The 23,065-nt window shown below is 42.9% G+C and overlaps 1 protein-coding gene across 2 annotated transcripts in view; it reads right to left on the bottom strand.

The window, feature by feature from the left end:
- Window positions 1-23,065, bottom strand: part of CFAP43 (cilia and flagella associated protein 43) — a 125,950-nt gene that overhangs the window by 4,260 nt on the left and 98,625 nt on the right. For both annotated transcript variants that reach the window (XM_077265903.1, XM_077265904.1), the window contains exons 28-37: window positions 18,253-18,372; window positions 17,494-17,601; window positions 15,294-15,380; window positions 15,129-15,217; window positions 14,840-15,047; window positions 10,017-10,129; window positions 9,127-9,286; window positions 8,369-8,533; window positions 5,995-6,075; window positions 5,364-5,517 (exon numbers count right to left, since the gene is read on the bottom strand). In XM_077265903.1, the coding sequence (XP_077122018.1) occupies window positions 5,364-5,517; window positions 5,995-6,075; window positions 8,369-8,533; window positions 9,127-9,286; window positions 10,017-10,129; window positions 14,840-15,047; window positions 15,129-15,217; window positions 15,294-15,380; window positions 17,494-17,601; window positions 18,253-18,372 (1,285 nt within the window). The remainder of the gene's footprint in view (window positions 1-5,363; window positions 5,518-5,994; window positions 6,076-8,368; window positions 8,534-9,126; window positions 9,287-10,016; window positions 10,130-14,839; window positions 15,048-15,128; window positions 15,218-15,293; window positions 15,381-17,493; window positions 17,602-18,252; window positions 18,373-23,065) is intronic.

The following is a 23,065-nucleotide window of genomic DNA, read 5'->3' as shown; positions in this document are numbered from 1 at the left end:
CCATGTTGCGTTTGGAGAGCCCCTGATATGCCTAAACATTGAAACTCCCTACAAGTGACACCATTTTGGAAAGTAGACCCCCTAAGGAACTTATCTAGATGTGTGGTGAGCACTTTGACCCACCAAGTGCTTCACAGAAGTTTATAATGCAGAGCCGTAAAAATAAAAAATCATATTTTTTCACAAAAATGATCTTTTCGCCCCCAATTTTTTATTTTCCCAAGGGTAAGAGAAGAAATTGGACCCCAAAAAATGTTGTGCAATTTGTCCTGAGTACGCTGATACCCCATATGTGGGTGTAAACCATTGTTTGGGCGCATGGCAGAGCTTGGAAGGGAAGGAGCGCCATTTGACTTTTCAATGCAAAATTGACTGGAATTGAGATGGGACGCCATGTTGCGTTTGGAGAGCCCCTGATGTGCCTAAACATTGAAACCCCCCACAAGTGACACCATTTTGGAAAGTAGACCCCCTAAGGAACTTATCTAGATGTGTTTTGAGAGCTTTGAACCCCCAAGTGTTTCACTACAGATTATAACGCAGAGCCGTGAAAATATATATATTTTTTTTTCTCAAAAATGATTTTTTAGCCCCCAGCTTTGTATTTTTACAACGGTAACAGAATAAATTGGACCCCAAAATTTGTTTTCCAATTTGTCCTGAGTACGCTGATACCCCATATGTGGGGGGGAACCACTGTTTGGGCGCATGACAGAGCTCGGAAGGGAAGGAGCGCCATTTGGAATGCAGACTTAAATGGATTGGTCAGCAGCCGTCACGTTGCATTTGCAGAGCCCCTGATGTACCCAAACAGTACAAACCCCCCACAAGTGACCCCATATTGGAAACTAGACCTCCCAAGGAACTTATCTAGATGTGTTTTGAGAACTTTGAACCCCCAAGTGTTTCACTAAAGTTTATAGCGCAAAGCCGTGAAAATAAAAATTCTTTTTTTTTTTCACAAAAATGATTTTTTAGCCCCCAGTTTTGTATTTTCACAAGGGTAACAGGATAAATTAGACCCCAAAAGTTGTTGTCCAATTTGTCCTGAGTACGCTGATACCCCATATGTGGGGGGGAACCACTGTTTGGGTGCATGACAGAGCTCGGAAGGGAAGGAGCGCCATTTGGAATGCAGCCTTAAATGGATTGGTCTGCAGGCGTCACGTTGCATTTGCAGAGCCCCTGATGTACCCAAACAGTACAAACCCCCCACAAGTGACCCCATATTGGAAACTAGACCTCCCAAGGTACTTATCTAGATGTGTTGTGAGAACTTTGAACCCCCAAGTGTTTCACTAGAGTTTATAACGCAGAGCCGTGAAAATAAAACATCTTTTTTTTCCCACAAAAATGATTTTTAGCCCCCCAAATTTTTATTTTCCTAAGGATAACAAGAGAACTTGGACCCCAGAAGTTGTTGTTCAATTTGTCCCGAGTACGCTGATAACACATATGTTGGGGTAAACCCCTTTTTGGACGCACGGGAGAGCTCGGAAGGGAAGGAGCACTGTTTTACTTTTTCAACGCAGAATTGGCTGGAATTGAGATTGGACGCCATGTCGCGCTCGGAGAGCCCCTGATGTGCCTGGACAGTGGAAACTCCCCAATTCTACCTGAAACCCTAACCCATACACACCCCTAACCCTAATCCCAACGGTAACCCTAACCACACCCCTAGCCCTGACACACCCATAATTCTAATCCCAACCCTAATCCAAACCGTAAATGTAATCCAAACCCTAACTTTAGCCCCAACCATAACTTTAGCCCCAACCCTAACCCTAACTTTACCTCCAACCCTAGCCCTAACCCTAACCCTAACCCTACCCCTAACCCTAAACGTGACTGAAATATGTGGCACTGAAATACGTGGCACTGAAATACGTGGCACTGAAATACGTGATACGTGGCATTTAAATACGTGGCACTGAAACACGTGTCACTGAAATACGTGATACGTGGCACTGAAATACGTGGCACTGAAATACGTGCAACTGAAATACGTGCAACTGAAATACGTGGCACTTAAATACGTGGCACTTAAATACGTGGCACTGAAATACGTGATACGTGGCACTGAAATACGTGATACGTGGCACTTAAATACGTGGCACTGAAACACGTGGCACTGAAATACGTGATACGTGGCACTTAAATACGTGGCACTGAAATACGTGATACGTGGCACTGAAATACGTGGCACTGAAATACGTGATACGTGGCACTGAAATACGTGGCACTGAAATACGTGCAACTGAAATACGTGCAACTAAAATACGTGCAACTGAAATACGTGCAACTGAAATACGTGCAACTGAAATACGTGCAACTGAAATACGTGGCACTAAAATATGTGGCACTGAAATACGTGATACGTGGCACTTAAATACGTGGCACTGAAATACGTGATACGTGGCACTGAAATACGTGGCACTGAAATACGTGGCACTGAAATACGTGGCACTATGACTGTCAGAAAATGTTCATTAAACGGTTAGGGGTGAGGTTAGGGGTAGAGTTAGGGTTAGGGTTTGGATCTCTTTATCACCTTGATGGTGGTGGGTGGCTTTTCAGTGTGTTTTCTGTTTTTTTTTCGATAAAAACGCATGCGTTTTTAACGCAAACGCATGTGCTTAAAAACGCAAGAAAATACTGCAGGTTGTATTTCTGAAAATGAACGCATGCAGAAAAAAAACGCATGCGTTTGAAAACGCGACCAAACCCGTACAAAAAAACGCATGCGTTTTCAATGTTAAATATAGGGAAAAAACGCATGCGTTTTTTTGTGCAAAAAATGCTGCAGACAAAAACGCAAGTGTGAAACCAGCGACGCTTTTTATAGCAAAAAAGTTTTTGCGTCTCCACATTTTGAGACCTAGAATTTTTCCACATTTTGGTCTACAGAGTCATGTGAGGTCTTGTTTTTTGCGGGACGAGTTGACGTTTTTATTGGTAACATTTTCGGACACGTGACCGTTTTTGATCACTTTTTATTCCGATTTTTGTGAGGCAGAATGACCAAAAACCTGCTATTCATGAATTTCTTTTGGGAGAGGCGTTTATACCGTTCCGCGTTTGGTAAAATTGATAAAGCAGTTTTATTCGACAGGTCAGTACGATTACAGCGATATCTCATTTATATCATTTTTTTATGTTTTGGCGCTTTTATACGATAAAAACGGTATCGCTTTATTCTCAGGACTATAACTTTTTTATTTTTTTGCTGATGATGCTGTGTGGCGGCTTGTTTTTTGCGGGACAAGATGACGTTTTCAGCGGTACCATGGATATTTATATCAGTCTTTTTGATCGCGTGTTATTCCACTTTTTGTTCGGTGGTATGGTAATAAAGCGTTGTTTTTTGCCTCGTTTTTTTTTTTTTTTCTTACGGTGTTTACTGAAGGGGTTAACTAGTGGGACAGTTTTATAGGTTGGGTCGTTACGGACGCGGCGATACTAAATATGTGTACTTTATTGTTTTGTTTTTTTTATTTAGATAAAGAAATGTATTTATGGGAATAATATATATTTTTTTTTTATTATTTATTTAGGAATTTTTTTTTATTTTTTTTACACATGTGGAAAAATTTTTTTTTTACTTTTTTACTTTGTCCCAGGGGGGGACATCACAGATCGATGATCTGATAGTGTGCACAGCACTCTATCAGATCACCGATCTCACTTACATCGGTGCAGGCTTACCAGTGTCTGCTCTGAGCAGACACTCGGTAAGCCACCTCCTTCCCTGCAGGACCCGGATGCCGCGGCCATCTTGGATCCGGGACCTGCAGCCAGGAAGGAGGTAGGAGACCCTCGCAGCAACGCGCTCACATCGCGTTGCTCCGGGGGTCTCAGGGAAGCCCGCAGGGAGCCCCCTCCCTGCGCGATGCTTCCCTATACAGCCGGTACACTGCGATCATGTTTGATCGCGGTGTGCCGGGGGTTAATGTGCCGGGGGCGGTCCGTGACCGCTCCTGGCACATAGTGCCGGATGTCAGCTGCGATATGCAGCTGACACCCGGCCGCGATCGGCCGCGCTCCCCCCGTGAGCGCCGCTGATCGGTGATGACGTACTATCCCGTCGGTGGTCATACGGGCCCACCCCACCTCGACGGGATAGTACGTCCGATGTCAGGAAGGGGTTAAACATCATTTTTATTGATTTTTTTGAACATAACATACGGTAGGATAGGATAACGTAGCATAGGATATAGCATCAGCAATGACACTGTAAATTACCAAAAGTACGTATATAACTCTTACTTGTCAGACAACAGGCCCGCATAACTTTTTAAAATAGTATATAGATACATAGTTGGATCTCCATCAATGCCTTGTAACACAAGTTTTGGGGAAACAGTAAGAGAAAGAAAGGACAGACTGACTGCATAGAAGGGTAGTAGGGGAAGGAAGAGATTCTCTTTTACTGTATTTTGGATTGCCAAGAGTGTCGTTCTACGGTAATATATGTTGTATCTTTAGTAGGCCTTATACATCTGGAATAGTTCCCAAGACCCCTAACGTCCCGCTCAGATCCTCCAGACAGTACAAGTCCGTGTGGCCGAAGGGACTAATCATTCTCGATATTTCATGGGGGCTATAGTGGAAACCAATGAACATTTTCCACAGCGGAAATTTTGATTATATTAATTCAATTCCCAGTAAGTGTTTCATCTGGGCTATTATCATCACCATCGATGGGGTGTTTGGTTTAAGCCATTCGCCAAATAAACCATGTAAGGCTCCAAATAAGAATATGTGGATGTTTTTAGCGATCTTTGCTTTAACTCCTGTGGGTTGTGTCTCCGGGGGTCTAAACTGGTGAAATAGCATAGTTTGGCAGGTTCCTTTTAAAGTGTTTTTTATATTCATTATTTCAATAAAAGCTATGTTTTATGAGACTTTACTGCACCATATTTTTCTTTGATGGTAATTATCCTTATCAGGTGTGTCTCAGATTAAATATTCTATATACTAATATGCTCAGTTGTGTTGGTCTTAAATAATGTTTTTGCAGTTTTTCTCAAAAACGTGAAACATTACGCAGAGAAAACATGCGATAACAGAGACATACAGTAAATTATTGTCATATCACTGAACAGGTGGTTATTGCTAGTTATGGAAAGTTCTGCTCCACTATAGAAACACACTTCTAAGATTGGCTGAAGAATTGCTTCTATATTTCTAGAAGGCTTCTTATATGTAATCATTAAAGTGGTTTCATTACCCAGGACCACCAAGAAGCAAATATCAGCTTTATTGGGTCTATATGTGGACAACTCCCAACGCTTTCCTCCATGTGTGATGAAACATACTGATTTTGTCCTGCTGATGTCTTCACGTTGTACTATGTAACTTACCAACCACATCATAAATATGCTTCCTTTCAGAGAAAGAGAGGAGTGTGTCCTGTAGATCCGTCTCTAGCTGTGTATTTGTCTCCTCCTTTCTGGTAATATGTTTTTCCAAGTCTTTCATAACTTGCTTGTACTGTTTCACATTTTTCTCATGTTGCTGAAATAAAACAGGTACCGTAATATATAGGTCCAGTATATAACTCATGACAGCACAATATAGAAAGAGTGGAGAGCAATCCCTGGTGTTCTGATTTTTACTTCTTTCTTGCACTACCTTGACGACCGTGACCTTACAAACATTTTGATAGACGTACATCAGCAGCTGAAATCATGATAATACAACAAGGTGACCAAACAGAGTGGTGCTTGTTACGTAGGCATCTCCCCCAGGTAAGATTACATTGCCTCCAGGATGGACAACCACTGCTACCACTTATTTTAAGTGTCTTCTACTTACCCTACATTTCCTATCAGGATTCAGTGGTCGGTACATCTTAACAAGCAGATATATCACTGTCCAGAGTGTCAATAAATCCCATTCAATTCTCATCACAAGCGTTTATACTAAAAAAAAGCGCTCTCCATGTTTCTTCTGATAATAAACAATTTCATTCTCTAATCTCAAAAAACTTACTTTTTCTTGAACTTTAATGGTCTCCTCCAGTATCAGTATCTGACCAGATATGCGACTGTCATAGTTTGTTTCATTGAGGAACTAGACAAAGAAAATTTCAGTTAAAAGCAGACAACTCAAAGCAGTTTATAAGCTCAAGAGTCTATAACTCAGTATATAGATTATCATAGCTGTGTATATGTGTATAATACATGATAATCCTGAGACAGGGATACGAGTGGTTACATGGGATGTTAGGTCAAGAAATATAAAAATGTCATTTTGTATCGCAGCAGTCTAGAGCAAAAAAATGTATACTGATGTACAACAGCCACTTGTTATCCTTCGTCAGCTCACAGACTCCTATGAATATATTTACAATTTGTGTGGGACCAGGGGCACACATAGAAATCATGGGGCTCCATAGCAGAAGCCCTATTTGGGCCCACCCCCATAAAAATAATAAAAAAATATATGTATATTTGGCGGGGTCACAGAAGAGCATAGCTTGCAACTTTACAGTGCTTATAAAGTAATTATGCTCCTATTAAATCCTCTTTGTGTTCCCACGCATTACGATACCCCTTACATGGCCCATAAAGTATGATACCAACTAATGTGCCCCCCCCAATACATTATGATACCCCCACTGTGTTCCCAACAGAATGAGAGCCCCACACGGTATGCAGCCTCCACAGTCCTCCATACAATGATTGCTCTACATACAGTATCATTTCCTCCACACAGCCCTCTATACAGTATTCTGGCCCCCACAGATCCATTCACACATTATAATGGCCCCAGCACAATCTTCTGCACTGTATAATGGCCTCCACACTGCCTTCCAAACTGTATAATGGCCCTCACCACACTCTACATAGTAAAATTTCCCCCACCCCACAAAGTATAATGGCACCACGAAGAGCTGTCCACTCTGTATAACGGCCACCCACACTGTATAATAGTCCCCACAAAGTATAATGGACCCCGACATAGTCCTCCAAACAGTATAATGGCCCCCACATAGCTCTTCAAATAGTATAATGACATCCACACAGTCCTCCAGACAGTATAATGCCCCCCCCCACACACACACACAGTATGATCACTCCAATGAGTACAATGTACTCATTGATTACAAAAAAAGAAAATAACTTACCTCACACTGTTCCCCTACTTCTCTGGTCTGAGAATAATGATGGAGTAGGATGCAGATAGTTGAAAATGTGATGCCTGGTGGGGTCTGACACCGCCCCCCTACCTCACGGTCCCATAGCGGCAGAGTGTTCTGTACGCCACTACGTGGTCGTTTTGCACCAATATACTGTATGTCAAATGTACACTACAAAGAGTATGACCACACACCTTAGGCCTCTTTCACACTAGCGTCATGCACTGCACGTCGCTATGCGTCATTTGGTTGCAAAAACGCATCCTGCAAAAGTGCTTGCAGGATGCGTTTTTTCACCATTGATTTGCATTAGCGTCGCATTGCGACACTTTGCCACACATCGACGGTTGCGCCGTGTTGTGGCAGACCGTTGGCTGCAAAAAACGTTACATGTAACGTTTTTTGCTGCCGACGGACCGCCATTTCCGACCGCGCCCCCACCTCCCCACACCTCACAATGGGACAGCGGATGCGTGGAAAAACAGCATCCGCTGCCCCCGTTGTGCGGCGCATTCACTGCTAGCGTCGGTACGTCGGCCCGACGCACTGCGAGTACGACGCTAGTGTGAAAGTAGCCTTAGATAGCTGTCAGCAAACTTTCCAAAACACCTGGATGCTTAGCTCAGAAGTTCATGTATATTCCAAGAGTAGAAAACCACTGCCAGACAATTTTGGCAGCAGCTTATCAAAGGATTGAGTGCTAGAATTCAAAATGCGTGATTCTTCTATCTTGAGAACCAGATTACATGGTCGGCTGAGCCACCGGTATTGACAGTCTCGGACGATTTTACTCTGTGTATGGGGTCTTTAGGGTCTACTATAAATGTTTCTGAAAGTGATATGTCTTGTGCATACACCAAACATATCTATAGGCCCTGATTCACTTAGAAAAGGCAATAATAATATCTATGTAGGCTCTGTTGGGCTAATACATTTTTTTAACTTTACAGGAAGCCACTCTGTAGACTTCTTTCCTACACACTGAACAACCACAAAAAGCATACCATGGTTTGTAACATTGTGCCCAGTCTGTTGTGTTCCATTGTAGCTGTACAGTGTTATTAGCTTAGTATGTGAGCTGGTTTTCAGGACCCTTGCTAAATATAGGAATACCCCAGATGTGGTTTCCATATTGTTAGTCTTATATTAGCCAGTGTATATAGTCCTGCAGCCATAATTCTATTAGTGAGTTATAAATCTATGGATTCTAGGAAACCATCATACTGTCTGAATATCTTTTGTCACACGAAGCATTGTAATATCTCTGGACTTCTTCTTCAGGTCTTCCATCTCCATTCGTATCTTTTTATGTTCCCAATCAAGCTGGAAGATTCCTTTCCGGAAATCTTTGCTTTCCACCATGCTTGCTATTTTCTGCTCTCCTAAACCCTGGATACAAGGAAAGTGGAGAAATAAAGATCAAAGTCCAAATAGGCTCATGTAATGTATCTTCTTTAGAATAGATATAGTAATTGATTATTGCTGCAGAAAATGGGATGCTGTCGGCTTAGATCATATCAGTCCTGCATACATTCATAATTAGAGCTGTAGGAACTTATAGGAGACCTGGCAAATATAGAGTTGTCCAAAAATGGTTCTCATGTCAATCAGATATAAACACTAGACTAGGCAGAGCGTTCATGAGTTTTCAAAACTAGAGAAAACAAAAGGATCGAAATTCAAGTTGCCCGATTTTCATGTAACATTTATAGGGGTCTTAAGGCTTCAGAACTAGTTGGTACCAACCATCAATTGAGAGAAGAATTCTTCTCTAATAGGACAGTGTACCAGCATTTACATTGACAGAAATGGCCACTAGTGCAAGAAAACAGTTTCTATTCAATGAGTTCTATATATGAGTGGTAGCTCTTCCACCAAAGTTAGGATGAATATTTTCATTGTATTATCTGGGCTTAATATTTCTAGATTTTTATCAAAATTTCAATGAATAACATATAATTTGTATCCGTTGTGTTATATACCCGTATATTGCTGTTTAGGTCTTCTATCACACTCCTATGAAGAAGTATGGCGTCTGTATAACTGGGAATTAGGTCAGAGGTCTCCACTTCCACCTGACCTTGTTTTAGTATGAACTGGACAGTAAGATCCAGCTGAAACTTCATTTTCTCATTTCGCATTCTGAAACCAAGAGAAGTGAGAAAGAGACATGCCTTAAGGACTGCATAATTACAAGGTGAAAGTACAGTGCGAATTGCCACACTAAACAGATGGAGCCCAAATCATCAAGACTGGCGTTCACACCGTTCTTGAAGAGGGGGTGTGCTGGAGTCAGATGCTCCTGACTTATGAAGAGGTGCACGCTTTTTCATGAATCTGGAGCATCTGACAAGTAGCATGAACCTCTGTGTGCTACATCTGGAGTTCAGATGAGTTAGACAAGCTGTAGTGTTACACCTGCTACCACCCAAGCTCTGTCCATTTTGGTAGAGCTGGGAGAAACTGTTGTGAAGATGACAAAAGTCACAAATTTGGCGACTTTTGATGCCAAAATTTTGCTTTCATGAATCAGGCCCTTGGATTTGGCCCTACAATATGAACCTATGGGCTTATACAGCCAACTTATCCAAAGGCCCCAGTAATCCTCTGTAGTTATCCAGTATAAAGTATGTATGTGTTTTTTTGCAATGTGAGCCTATTAGCGATGTGTCCCACTGGATGTCATCTATAAAGCTGGCTTTGTCATAACAGTTTGTTGGAGATATACAATCACTGATCCTCCTGATGTATACCTCTAAAGCCTAAGTGTGGAGAAGTAATGTACCTCTATACAAGTGTCAGGTTGTAAGGACAATGGATGCCGATAATCCAGTATCCACCACTTATTACACTAAATAAACCTGCTAGCTACATATTGAGTTCTTGAATGATGTCCTCAATGTCCTGCCGTGTCCTTTCATCTTCGTCAGTTCTTTTATGGAGGAATTCCTGCATCTCTGCTAGGACCAGGGCCTTGCGTTTTACCTGCATCAGGAGAGATGTAAAGGGACACATTCATTTCTAAATAAACCATCAATGAGTGTATAGGTGCAATATACTGTATGACGTCAAAAACTACTTTTATCATTATTTTACTGCACAATGGATAGAAGGGTGCATGCATATGACTCCATTTAGGATCTTATCTGTTTTGCATGGAAAAGGTCCAGCTAAAGTTAGACTTTAGATGCAAAATGTATGCAATGTCTTTATAGATACTGGTTGGGTGCAAGGTCTTGGGCTGTCTTATGTGTACCCGGCTGCACTCCAGAGGATAAAGAGTGCAATGTGCTGAGTGAGTACAGAGACATGTTACCGGCGTGCGGTCAACCAGGGAAACTGGACAAAGGGAAGTTCGGCCTGTGTATTGACTGCGTCATATAGCCATGCATTATTAATGGACTGTATGAAGAAGCCGTATACTATATTGACTGTGTGAAGTAACACAATAAAAGAACATTTTGTTTGAACTTGTTTGGGTCACTGCCGTTTCACTGTGTATGGTCATACCGCTGCATCACATATGGTGGAGAATGCAGGGAGTGAACTAAGGCATACCCCCAGAGAGTGCTGCAGATTGTTGTGCGAGTCTGCTGGAAAAATGGAGGAACTTTTGGAGCAGGTTGTGCTCAGTCAACAAAGGCTTCAACAAGAGACGCTGCAGTTTCAACATTCCCAGCAAGAGATTTTGCAGCAGCAGCAGTGGCAGCAGGAGACGCTGCAGAGGGAGCTAGCAGAGCTTCAACGATATAAAGTGGAGACCTCTAATGTGAGGCGTGAACAGCAGAGTCCTGAAGAGACCCCAAAGGTAAGGGGCAATCATTGGGTGTACCAGTGGTCCTATGTAGAGACTCGGTCTCCCAGGTCTCAAGCAAGTGACTTGTTGCAATTGGTGAAGGAGTGGCTCCAGCCTGAGTTCTGTTCTCCGTATGAGATGATGGAGAGAATCATGGCTGATCGGATGGTGAGGGCTCTGCCGGCCGCCATGCAGCTTTTGGTCGGGCTGAGGACCTAGGCCACCTGGAACTGCTGATAGAATTGATTGAGCGGTATAAGTCCACTCAGGACATTGCACCAGAGCCCGGGCATGGGGCTAGTAACTGTTCGGTAACATCTAAGCCCATGGACTGTGGGAACACTGGTCAGGAGTCTATGTGTGCCCAGCCTGTCTGTATCACCACTACGGGCACAGCTGGCGGCGAACCAGAATTGTGCCAGGTACTTGTGAATGGGTGCCGAACAGAGGCTCTCCTGGACACGGGGAGTAAAGTAACTCTGGTCCATCGTTCCCTTGTTGCTGGGGACAACACCAACGGACAGAAAGTGGAGGAGATGGGTATCCATGGGGAAATCCGGGAGTACCCGACCGCGGAGGTCAATGTTTCTACACCATGCGGAGACACTAGACATGTGGTGGGAGTGGCAAAGACACTTCCCTATGGGACTGTGTTGGGAAGAGAAGAGATTTTCCCCTGTTTTGGTCCCTGTGGGAGACCAGGGTAAACCCTCATGGAAAAAGTTATACCGGGTGCAGAACCCAAAGATACTGAAATACCTGCCATAGGGGTCACCAACCTAGGGACAGAGTGTAATCCCGATAGGCTCCCCCTAGAGGTAGTGTCAGGAGAAGCTAAAGATGTTGTTTCGGGCATAGAACCCAAAGATCCTAAGATGTATGCCACAGGGGTCGCCAATTTAGGATTAGTGTGTAATCCCGATAGGCTCCCTCTAGAGGTTGTGGCAGTAGAAGTTGTGGGGACCCCATTGAACACTGAGCTAGAGGTGTTCCCTGGTAAGGTTGGGACAGCTCAGATCCAGGGTCCCTTTCGGAGACGCAGATATAAAAGACGCAGGTATGAGAAGAGCCGAGAGTGTATGATCGCAGAGGCGACTGGGGACGTGCGCACGAGGAACCCTCTGGCATCGGTCAAGGATGGGGCCGGGGGTCAGGGTAAATTAGATAGAGCGCTCGCTAGACAGCGGTATCGGGAGGCTCAGGTTCGGGTGCGGCGTAGTACAGATATATGCTCAGAGTTGCCAGCGCAGTCCGCGGCGTTTCAGCGTGATATAGTCTCTGAGGCACGGGTAAGGGTACAGAGGAAATGGTACAGGGGCCCGAGTGCAGATACTTAGGTGACAGAATGACCCGTGGGGTTAGTGAACTTAAAGTAAACAAAGTAAAGACCACCCAAAACTGGCCCAAATCTGCGGTTAATCAGAAAAGAGGGTTTGGCTTCTGCAATGGTGATCGGGGTGGGTGGTCCCGTAATGAAATATGAAGGAGAAACGCAAAGGGGAGGGATGCGTGCGTTGATCGATGGTTCCGGTCCCTACTTTGGTTTCTTAATGTAGTGAGCGGGGATGTCAGGGGGGCATACCGATGCCCTGTCTTTCGCCCTTACGGGGTAACAAATGTTCAACCCCACAGGTATGAACAGGGGGGAGGATATGTGAGGCAGTGACCCCCGGTACAGCTAGGGGGCGCTGTATGTGCTCTGCAGAATGTGCATGGAAGCGTAGTGAGGCCATGAGGACGTACTACAGACACAGGTGTGGCTGTAATTAGCATAGTGAAGCAGTGACTGATTTAAAAGCAGTGTAGTAGTGGGGGAGGTGTGTCAGTGTGTTCTTGGAAGCAGACAGGGCAGTTGTCTGCAGAGCTCTCTCTGTGTGGAGCAGCACAGAGGCTAATGGAACCAGTGAGACTGACACCCTGCGTCTTGGGCTGTCTTATGTGTACCCGGCTGCACTCCGGAGGATAAAGAGTGCAGTGCGCTGAGTGAGTACAGAGACTTGTTACCGGCGTGCGGTCACCCAGGGAAACTGGACAAAGGACAGTTCGGCCTGTGTATTGACTGCGTCATATAGCCATGCATTATTAATGGACTGTATGAAGAAGCCGTATACTATATTGACTGTGTGAAGTAACACAATAAAAGAACTTTTTGTTTGAACTTGTTTGGGTCACTGCTGTTTCACTGTGTATGGTCATACCGCTGCATCACATAGGGTAATAACTTCTTTTGATCCGAGGGATTCAGAAATTGTTTTATCATGACCTATAATTTTCCTGACTAAAATGTTGCTTTAGCCACATTTTTTTCATTTTGATAAGGGGTAATAGAAGAAAATGAACCCCACAGTTTGTTATGCAATACCTCAGGGTCAGGGTTCAAAAGGCAAGGAGCATAAATTTGGCTGAGATAAATTGGGAAAACCATGTTGCATTTGCAAAGCACCTGTGGATCCAAAACAGCAGCAAGCCCCCCAAAAATGACCATTTATGATACTACAACCCTCATGGAACTCGGGTATCAGGCGTAGCGAAAATTGTAAACCTACAGGTGCTTCACTGCATTTTGCAACGTGCGATGAAATAGAAAAATTATGTTTTTCCACTAAAATGATGCTTCATCCCTAAATGTTTATTTTCACAGGAGGAAATAGGAGAAAATAGATCCCACAATGAATAGATCCCACAATGCTGTTTGGGCACACAGCAGTGCTCAGATGGGAAGAACCATTCTTTTGGCTTTTGGAAAGCAAATCTTAGGGGCAGAGTCCCTGAGGTGCCAGAGAAGCAGAAACGCTTCAAAGTGACCCAATTTTTAAACAGCACCCCTAAATGAATTAAACAAGTAATTACTATTTTGATCCCACTGTTTTTAGTAAATACACCATTTTAGTGCCCAATATATTGTGCCCAGCTTGTGCATCTGGAGACGCATCCCATAAATTATTAATGTGACTCTCTTCACTACAGTAATGCCATGAATGTGGACTGTAGCTGTGGTATGGGCATACTACTGGGTTTAGAATATAGGGTGCATTTAGGTTTGAGAGCGCAGATATTGCTGGATTGTTTTTTTTTGTTTGTTTTTTTCTTTTGGGGGGGGGGGTCAATGTAGCTTTTTCAGAGCCTTTATGCAACCAGTAGCATGGAAACCCCCATTTTTTGTTGATATGTGACAGACCTAAGTGGGGGTTTATTTTTTGCCAGATTTAATTGACATTTGTATTGGTACCATTTTAGGGGACATAACATATTTTGATCAGTTTTATGGCTAGGTTCACATTTATCCTGTGCTCTATGCTAAGGCTTAGGTTGGTGTTTCTACCTAAATCCCTGCAAAATGGAATCTAAAAGGAACCTCTGACAGAACCATTCACTATAATGAGGCATTTGGAGTCACTTTGGACTCCATATAGCCTTTGCTTTAACAGTGTCCTATGTTCAGTGCCCACCAGGCTTTTGTGCATCCCTAAAATGATGGATGCCACCAGACGAGACCAGTTAATAGTCGAACATGACTAAATCTGCCTAATTGTAGTAAATGGTTCAAGCAGGGGTTTTGCCTGAATCATGTTTTTCGCTGATTTAGATTGAAACCCCAACATCTGGTGTTCAGTGCAGAGCACAGGATAAATGTGAACCCAGTCATATCCTGATTGAAAAGTGATGTAACAACTTTATTTTCTGGGTCAGTGTGATTACAGATTTAGAGTATGTCCTTAGAGTGTCTTTTTCAGGCCCATAATCTGAATTAAAAAGTGCCTCATATAATGAACATAATGTACAATGCTTCGAGTGTATAGTAATCCAACAGCAAAGAGAATGTAATGGAAAATACAGACAGGCAATTATTATAAATGCATTAAATTGCCCATAACGGATTATTGTTTTCTGTTTCGTACTTGCTGTTCATATTCCATTTTTGACCTTCTTGCCAGACAGAAACGTTCCCATACTGGAAGATCAAGCCCTTCCGGCATATGCTCCGGATCATCAAATTCATCCATAGCTTTCATTAGCAGGACAACTGAATCCTTATAAGATTTGGCTGATCCTGGCCGATCACCAAATGGTGCCTCACTCTCTGTCTGAGTCCTAAGTCTCTGAACTCTACAGGAAACAAAGCAGAATTGTACCAGAAATTCCTTGTAACAGATCAACCAAGAGAAACATTTCTATCAATACCCATACCGTGGCCTTTTTCTGTACAGTTTATAAAGCTGATCCACGTGGTGAGCTGGAACATCAGAAAATTCCTTCTTGAATCCACGGTCTAACAACTAAAACCAGAACAGATGCCATAATCTCAAAAGAACTACGCACTTGAATTTTAATGCTTACTCCACTTTTCTTTACCTTATCTTCTGCCACCAGGTCATCATAAGACTCCCGGAAAGACTCCACTGCCGTCTTGAAAGTCTTAACCAGATGTGATGTCTGATTCTGTAACAGAAACAGACTTTCTTACAGTTATTTCATCCTACCATTTGTGCACTGCACGTGCAAATTTGAAGGAGTTGGGCCACTATTCAGAAAATCCCTTCTTAAACACTGTGTAAAAAAAAAAAATAAGAGATACGCTGTGCACTGGTGCAGTTCCAGTGATGATGGCGCTGGGTCACCAGAGGCTCTCGTGACATTGATTGCCATGCTTATGTGGCATAACAATCGGCAGTTGGTAATAAGCTGCAGTTCTCACACTTCTTTTGGACAAAACTTGGGAGTTCGAGGGAAGCGTGACAACTGCATCCCATTCGTGTACTGTCGCACTCACATGGCATGACAATGTCAGTCAAGCCCCAGAAGACCAAGAGCCGACCACTGGCATGGCTCCAGTGCCTCGTTTCTTGTGTCTCGTTTTTTTGTTTTACACAATGGTGAAAACAGTATTTAGTTAGCGCTTGTCAGAGTAGTCAACACCCACTTAAAGGCAATGTAGTGTCGTAAAATATATTTTTACTAAAATCAGTTTTTAATATAAACTTGTTTGTGCTTTATTTTTGTTACTTTCCAAAACAACTACCGTTAGATATTTTAGTTTTTGTAGTAGAGCATTTGGAATAGGATGATGCTTCCTGTGTTCTGTAGCTAACTTGTCAGCTTTGCTGTGTAGACTGGAGTAGCATGAGTTGAGTCCTCATCAGTGGGCAAGGGATTTATAGACTGCTCAAATCAGGTACGGAATGGGGATGAAATTCAGCCCTGGCATTTGAAATTACACAGGCCCATGTTGTCTCCGTCCCCAAGAACCAGATGGGATATATTATTAATATTACCCTGGATGGAGGAAAGGAAGATTTAGTACAAGACCAATATTTCTAATGATACCCATGGCCTGTTGGGATAAGTGACAGAGCCAGTGACTTTGTGTTCCATCACAACTCTTAACAGTATGGGTGTCTTGAGAACACTGATTCTGTTAACAACATAGCAGACAAGGCAGTCCACGACCAGACAGGCCCTTCTGGCTTTTGCCAGAATTGCCAGATGGCCAGTCCGGCCCTGGCTCTAATGTACTGCTGGAGGCTTATTGCCCCTATACACATTATGATGGTATGGCCGACAGCTTTATTCCCCGAAGCCCCCACAAACAGGATTGCTCGGCTCAAGTGTTCCTGTATTCTATATGAGAAAGCAGCTGCAAAACTCTGCCAGGAGCAGCTTATCTCTGTGGGAAAAACAGATCAGCCACTGAAATTCAGAAGGGTGGAATCTTCTCTCCCCCAACATCATCGGTCAGGGGAAAGTTGTGAGGCTCCCATACACATTAGACGGTCACCTGATCCTGCCGGGTTCAGCTGACTTTAGCCTGAGGCTCTTGAAGGCCTTTAGGTAAGATAGTAGAATAAATGTTTAGGTTAGAATTACCCCTAAGATGATCACAGGGTGTCCTATTTTTAGCACTTATTCCCATAAACTGTTTATTTTCTATGATCCTATTTTGTTGCATATTAAAATGTAATATATACACACATAAATGCACAGCACGCATCCTCTGCGTGTCCTCAGGAGCTCAGCCAAGCCCTCTCCTACTTCCCACTGTTGTGTCTGGCTGGATGACAACTAGCTATAGCAGAGGCCTCCCAATTAGATACAAGTTCCTAAGTGACACCACTGGATTAACCAGGGTGAAGGCTTCACTCATCAGCTGCAAATAGAATTAGACAAAGATGTATTAACCCTTTATTCTCTGAGGAATTGCTAGAGTGAGCACTTCAGGATCAAGCAGAAGACGGTGCAGACTAACCAACAGTGTGGGCAGTTATATTTCTTATTTCATTCTAGGTTGAGTTCTGGAAATTATTAGGACACCAGCGCACCATTTCTAGAGTTCCCCTTCAAGATAATATGTGATTCTTCAGAATTTGCTTTAGTCTGTGCCTGATGAAGAGACCTGAGTAGTCTCGAAAGCTTGCAATTTGTTACCATCTTTTCAGTTAGCCATTAAAAGGTATCAACCACTGAGGACTCTCAGTCCTAAATATTTTTCTATCTACTGGCTAACACGGTACCAAGATATTTATCTTTCCTATACCTTCAAGATAACAAACCCCACCTTCTGTTTCCGTTTCTTGTCCATGATCTGGTTAAGTTGTGCAGCTCTGACATTGATCTCTTCTTCGATGAGAATTGAGAACAGAAGATTGCTTATTTTAAGTTCTTCCTGTCCAATAGAAAGGTTAGAAATTCAATATAGAGAAGACCCAGCATTTGTAGACTTTCATACAGTATGTGTGTAAACGATTTACTGATTCCACAGTGGTCAAAACTGGGATTGTATCCAAAAAATGAAAAGTAAAAAGCTTCAGTTGCAATTCTCCATGTACATTCCCCTCCTGTTCATTTATATAACGCAAATCCCATGCAGAACCTGCAGGGTATGAACACAGCCCAACATATAAATGTGCAGATACCTGCTACTAGAAATAAACATGATAATGACCAACGCTAGTATTCCACAACCTCTTGAATGCAGCAGCTGGATTGGCCACTAAATGAGTCCTTACTTCTAACCCGGTCCTGTACACTGTTATTATTGGTTCATGCATATTATGGAATATCCTGTGATGCTTGGAAAGTTGAGAGCGTAAGGCCTCATGTGTCTATGAGGGTGTAAGTTTGGGTCCGGAGCCCCACGGTCAGTCCGGGAACTGCGACTGTATACGGACAACGAAACCCACTCGTGTGATCCCAACCGAATTATGATTTAGTTAGGCTATATGAGGCATCAAGAGCATAAATGACATGCTCCACATAGATATGTCACATTTAAAAAGAATCTACAGTATATGATTCGTTACAGAAAGCGCATTACCTGATAGATCACCATTTCACATTTCACCTTCTTTTCAAACAATTTAGTCAAAATCTCATAAAATGTCAGTGTAGTCTCCATTATAGATCCCTGAATCTTTTTCATTTCTGCTTCCAGTATCTAGAAATAAAAGAGCAAATGTTACAAACAGATCACATCCGAAACTTCCACCATCTGATCAGTAAATACCTGCACAGATATACAAAGTGCTCAGCCCTATTTCAATTTTACTTTACATTTTTTTTCTTTATGTCTCACCACATTCTGAAAGCCTAAAACCTTCTATTCTATGTCTACGTCACTAGCGTAGGATGATTTTTTGTGCCACTATTGCCTATTGAAACAACATGTTTGGCTACTAAAGATAGTTTTGTTTTTTCAGGGCTATGTCACCTGCAAGGCGCTGTGCTTGGTTTGACTAGCCATTTTGTGATGATAAAGGAAGCTACCATCAGAAAATTACCTATTGTTTAAATTGGGTTTTTGTGTTACATGTATTTTTAAATACATGTTGGCGATGTTTTTTCTTCATATTACAATCTTTATTAAAAATATATTTTTAGATTCTTATTTCTTGTCCTTTCAGGAAGATTTTTCAACAGGCTCATTATCATCAGAGGAAGAAGGATTACTATGAGAGGTAACACCTCTGTACATAGCAGATAACACTATCCACCATTCACAACACATGTTGTCACAGCTGATTCTGCTCCCCTTCCCTTCACAATAACCTTGGCACAAGGCTTATTAGACACTTCCATCCAATTGATACGGTTGGGATCCAGCTATTATGGTTGTGTACATGTGTTATTTCCTGATACAAATGAAGGTCAAGTTTAAAATTTCTCCAGTGCCACTGTGAAAATTGCAACATTTCTACATTTAATGTTTTAATACAGATTTTGCTATTAAATATAGCAAATAAATTGTAATTATTTTTTAGAAAATACATTTAATTAAAAACCTGATTTAATCAACAGGTAATTTTCTGTTAATAGTTTCCCTTTCAGTTAACCCTTTGCAATTTTCATTTTTGTAGTTTGTTCTTTTGATCCTTGTTTTCCAAGAGCCATAACTTTTTTATTCATTTTTTTGTGGATAGATCTGTTAGTGCTTGTTCTTTGAGTGGCGAGCTGATGTTTTTATTGAAACCATTTGCAGGCACATGCAATGTTTTTATTCTTTTGTATAGCATTTTTTAGGTAATGGTGACCAAAAACACACAATTCTGACGTTTTGATTTTCCTTCTCTTTATGAATTTTATCGTACTGGTGGCTTACCGGAATTTCATATTTTGATAAACCGAACTTTCACTAATGTGATGATACTAAACAAGTACTTTTCTCTTTACTTTTAAACTGGGAAAAGGAGGGCGACTTGAATTTTCTACAGCTGGCCTCTAGAAGCCATGATAACACTTTGGCTCCATGTTCGCATCGCAGATGGGGAATGGGACACGGCACACACAAGCACCAGCACTTGCAGCATTTGAATGTGACAGGCCGTGATTGGCAGCAGCATTTAACCCCTTTACCCCCAAGGGTGGTTTGCACGTTAATGACCGGGCCAATTTTTACAAATCTGACCACTGTCCCTTTATGAGTTTATAACTCTGGAACGCTTCAACGGATCTTGGCGATTCTGACACTGTTTTCTTGTGACATATTGTACTTCATGATAGTGCTAAAATTTCTTCGATATAACTTGCGTTTATTTGTGAAAAAAATGGAAATTTGGCGAAAATTTAGAAAATTTCGCAATTTTCCAACTTTGAATTTTTATGCCCTTAAATCACAGAGATATGTCACACAAAATACTTAATAGGTAACATTTCCCACATGTCTACTTTACATCAGCACAATTTAGGAAGCAAAATTTTTTTTTGTTAGGGAGTTATAAGGGTTAAAAGGTGACCAGCAATTTCTCATTTTTACAACACCATTTTTTTTTTAGGGACCACATCTCATTTGAAGACATTTTGAGGGGTCTATATGATAGAAAATACCCAAGTGTGACACCATTCTAAAAACTGCACCCCTCAAGGTGCTCAAAACCACATTCAAGAAATTTATTAACCCTTCAGGTGTTTCACAGGAATTTTTGGAATGTTTAAATAAAAATTAACATTTAATTTTTTTTTACACAAAATTTATTTCAGCTCCAATTTGTTTTATTTTACCAAGGGTAACAGGAGAAAATGGACCCCAAAAGTTGTACAATTTGTCCTGAGTACGCCGATACCCCATATGTGGGGTGTCATGATTCTCAATGGCGAGAGAACATAGCCCAGCATATATGAGAACTAGCTCTTGGAAGATGGAAACTATACTGACCATGAACTAAACCTGCCGCACAACTAGAAGTGGCCGGGTAGCATGCCTACGTTTTTTTATCCCTAGATGCCCAGCGCCAGCCGGAGAACTACCTAATCCTAGCAGAGGAAAAGACAGTCCTGGCTCACCTCTAGAGAAATTTTCCCAAAAGGCAGACAGAGGCCCCCACATATATTGGCGGTGATTTAAGATGAAATGACAAACGTAGTATGAAAATAGGTTTAGCAAAATCGAGGTCCGCTTACTAGATAGCATGAAGACAGAAAGGGCACTTTCATGGTCAGCAGAAAACCCTATCAAAACACCATCCAGAAATTACTTTAAGACTCTAGCATTAACTCATAACACCAGAGTGGCAATTTCCGCTCACAAGAGCTTTCCAGACACAGTAACGAAACAGCAGCTGTGAACAGGAACAAAATGCAAAAACACACAAGGACAAAAGTCCAACTTAGCTGGGAGTTGTCTAGTAGCAGGAACATGCACAGAAAGGCTACTGATTACATTGTTGACCGGCATGAAACTGACAGAGGAGCAAGGTTATATAGCGACTCCCACATCCTGATAGGAGCAGGTGAACAGAGGGGATGATGCACACAAGTTAAATTCCACAAGTGGCCACCGGGGGAACCCAGAATCCAATTTCACAACAGTACCCCCCCCTCAAGGAGGGGGCACCGAACCCTCACCAGAACCACCAGGGCGATCAGGATGAGCCCTATGAAAGGCACGGACAAGATCGGAGGCATGAACATCAGAGGCAGTGACCCAAGAATTATCCTCCTGACCGTATCCCTTCCATTTGACCAGATACTGGAGTTTCCGTCTGGAAACACGAGAGTCCAAGATCTTTTCCACAACGTACTCCAACTCACCCTCAACCAACACCGGAGCAGGAGGCTCAACGGAAGGCACAGCTGGTACCTCATACCTGCGCAACAATGACCGATGAAAAACATTATGAATCGAAAAGGATGCAGGGAGGTCCAAACGGAAGGACACAGGGTTAAGAATCTCCAATATCTTGTACGGGCCGATGAACCGAGGCTTAAACTTAGGAGAAGAAACCCTCATAGGGACAAAACGAGAAGACAACCACACCAAGTCCCCAACACAAAGCCGAGGACCAACACGACGACGGCGGTTGGCAAAAAGCTGAGTCTTCTCCTGGGACAACTTCAAATTGTCCACCACCTGCCCCCAAATCTGATGCAACCTCTCCACCACAGCATCCACTCCAGGACAATCCGAAGATTCCACTTGACCGGAGGAAAATCGAGGATGAAACCCCGAATTACAGAAAAACGGGGACACCAAGGTGGCAGAGCTGGCCCGATTATTGAGGGCGAACTCCGCCAAAGGCAAAAAAGCAACCCAATCATCCTGATCCGCAGACACAAAACACCTCAAATATGTCTCCAAGGTCTGATTAGTCCGCTCGGTCTGGCCATTAGTCTGAGGATGGAAAGCAGACGAAAAAGACAAATCTATGCCCATCCTAGCACAGAATGCCCGCCAAAATCTAGACACGAATTGGGTCCCTCTGTCAGAAACGATATTCTCCGGAATACCATGCAAACGAACAACATTTTGAAAAAACAGAGGAACCAACTCGGAAGAAGAAGGCAACTTAGGCAAGGGAACCAGATGGACCATCTTAGAGAAACGGTCACACACCACCCAGATGACAGACATCTTCTGAGAAACAGGCAGATCCGAAATAAAATCCATCGAGATGTGCGTCCAAGGCCTCTTCGGGATAGGCAAGGGTAACAACAATCCACTAGCCCGAGAACAACAAGGCTTGGCCCGAGCACAAACGTCACAAGACTGCACAAAGCCTCGCACATCTCGTGACAGGGAAGGCCACCAGAAGGACCTTGCCACCAAATCCCTGGTACCAAAGATTCCAGGATGACCTGCCAACGCAGAAGAATGAACCTCAGAGATGACTCTACTGGTCCAATCATCAGGAACAAACAGTCTACCAGGTGGGCAACGATCAGGTCTATCCGCCTGAAACTCCTGCAAGGCCCGCCGCAGGTCTGGAGAAACGGCAGACAATATCACTCCATCTTTAAGGATACCTGTGGGCTCAGAATTACCAGGGGAGTCAGGCTCAAAACTCCTAGAAAGGGCATCCGCCTTAACATTCTTAGAACCCGGTAGGTAAGACACCACAAAATTAAACCGAGAGAAAAACAACGACCAGCGCGCTTGTCTAGGATTCAGGCGCCTGGCAGACTCAAGGTAAATTAAATTTTTGTGGTCAGTCAATACCACCACCTGATGTCTGGCCCCCTCAAGCCAGTGACGCCACTCCTCAAAAGCCCACTTCATGGCCAAAAGCTCCCGATTCCCAATATCATAATTCCGCTCGGCGGGCGAAAATTTACGGGGAAAAAAAGCACAAGGTCTCATCACGGAGCAGTCGGAACTTCTCTGCGACAACACCGCCCCAGCTCCGATTTCAGAAGCG

This window comes from Ranitomeya variabilis, chromosome 5 (assembly GCF_051348905.1).
Source record: "Ranitomeya variabilis isolate aRanVar5 chromosome 5, aRanVar5.hap1, whole genome shotgun sequence".
NCBI lineage: Eukaryota > Metazoa > Chordata > Amphibia > Anura > Dendrobatidae > Ranitomeya > Ranitomeya variabilis.
The sequence above is the reverse complement of the archived record's forward strand: the minus strand, read 5'-3'. Positions and strand labels throughout refer to the sequence as shown.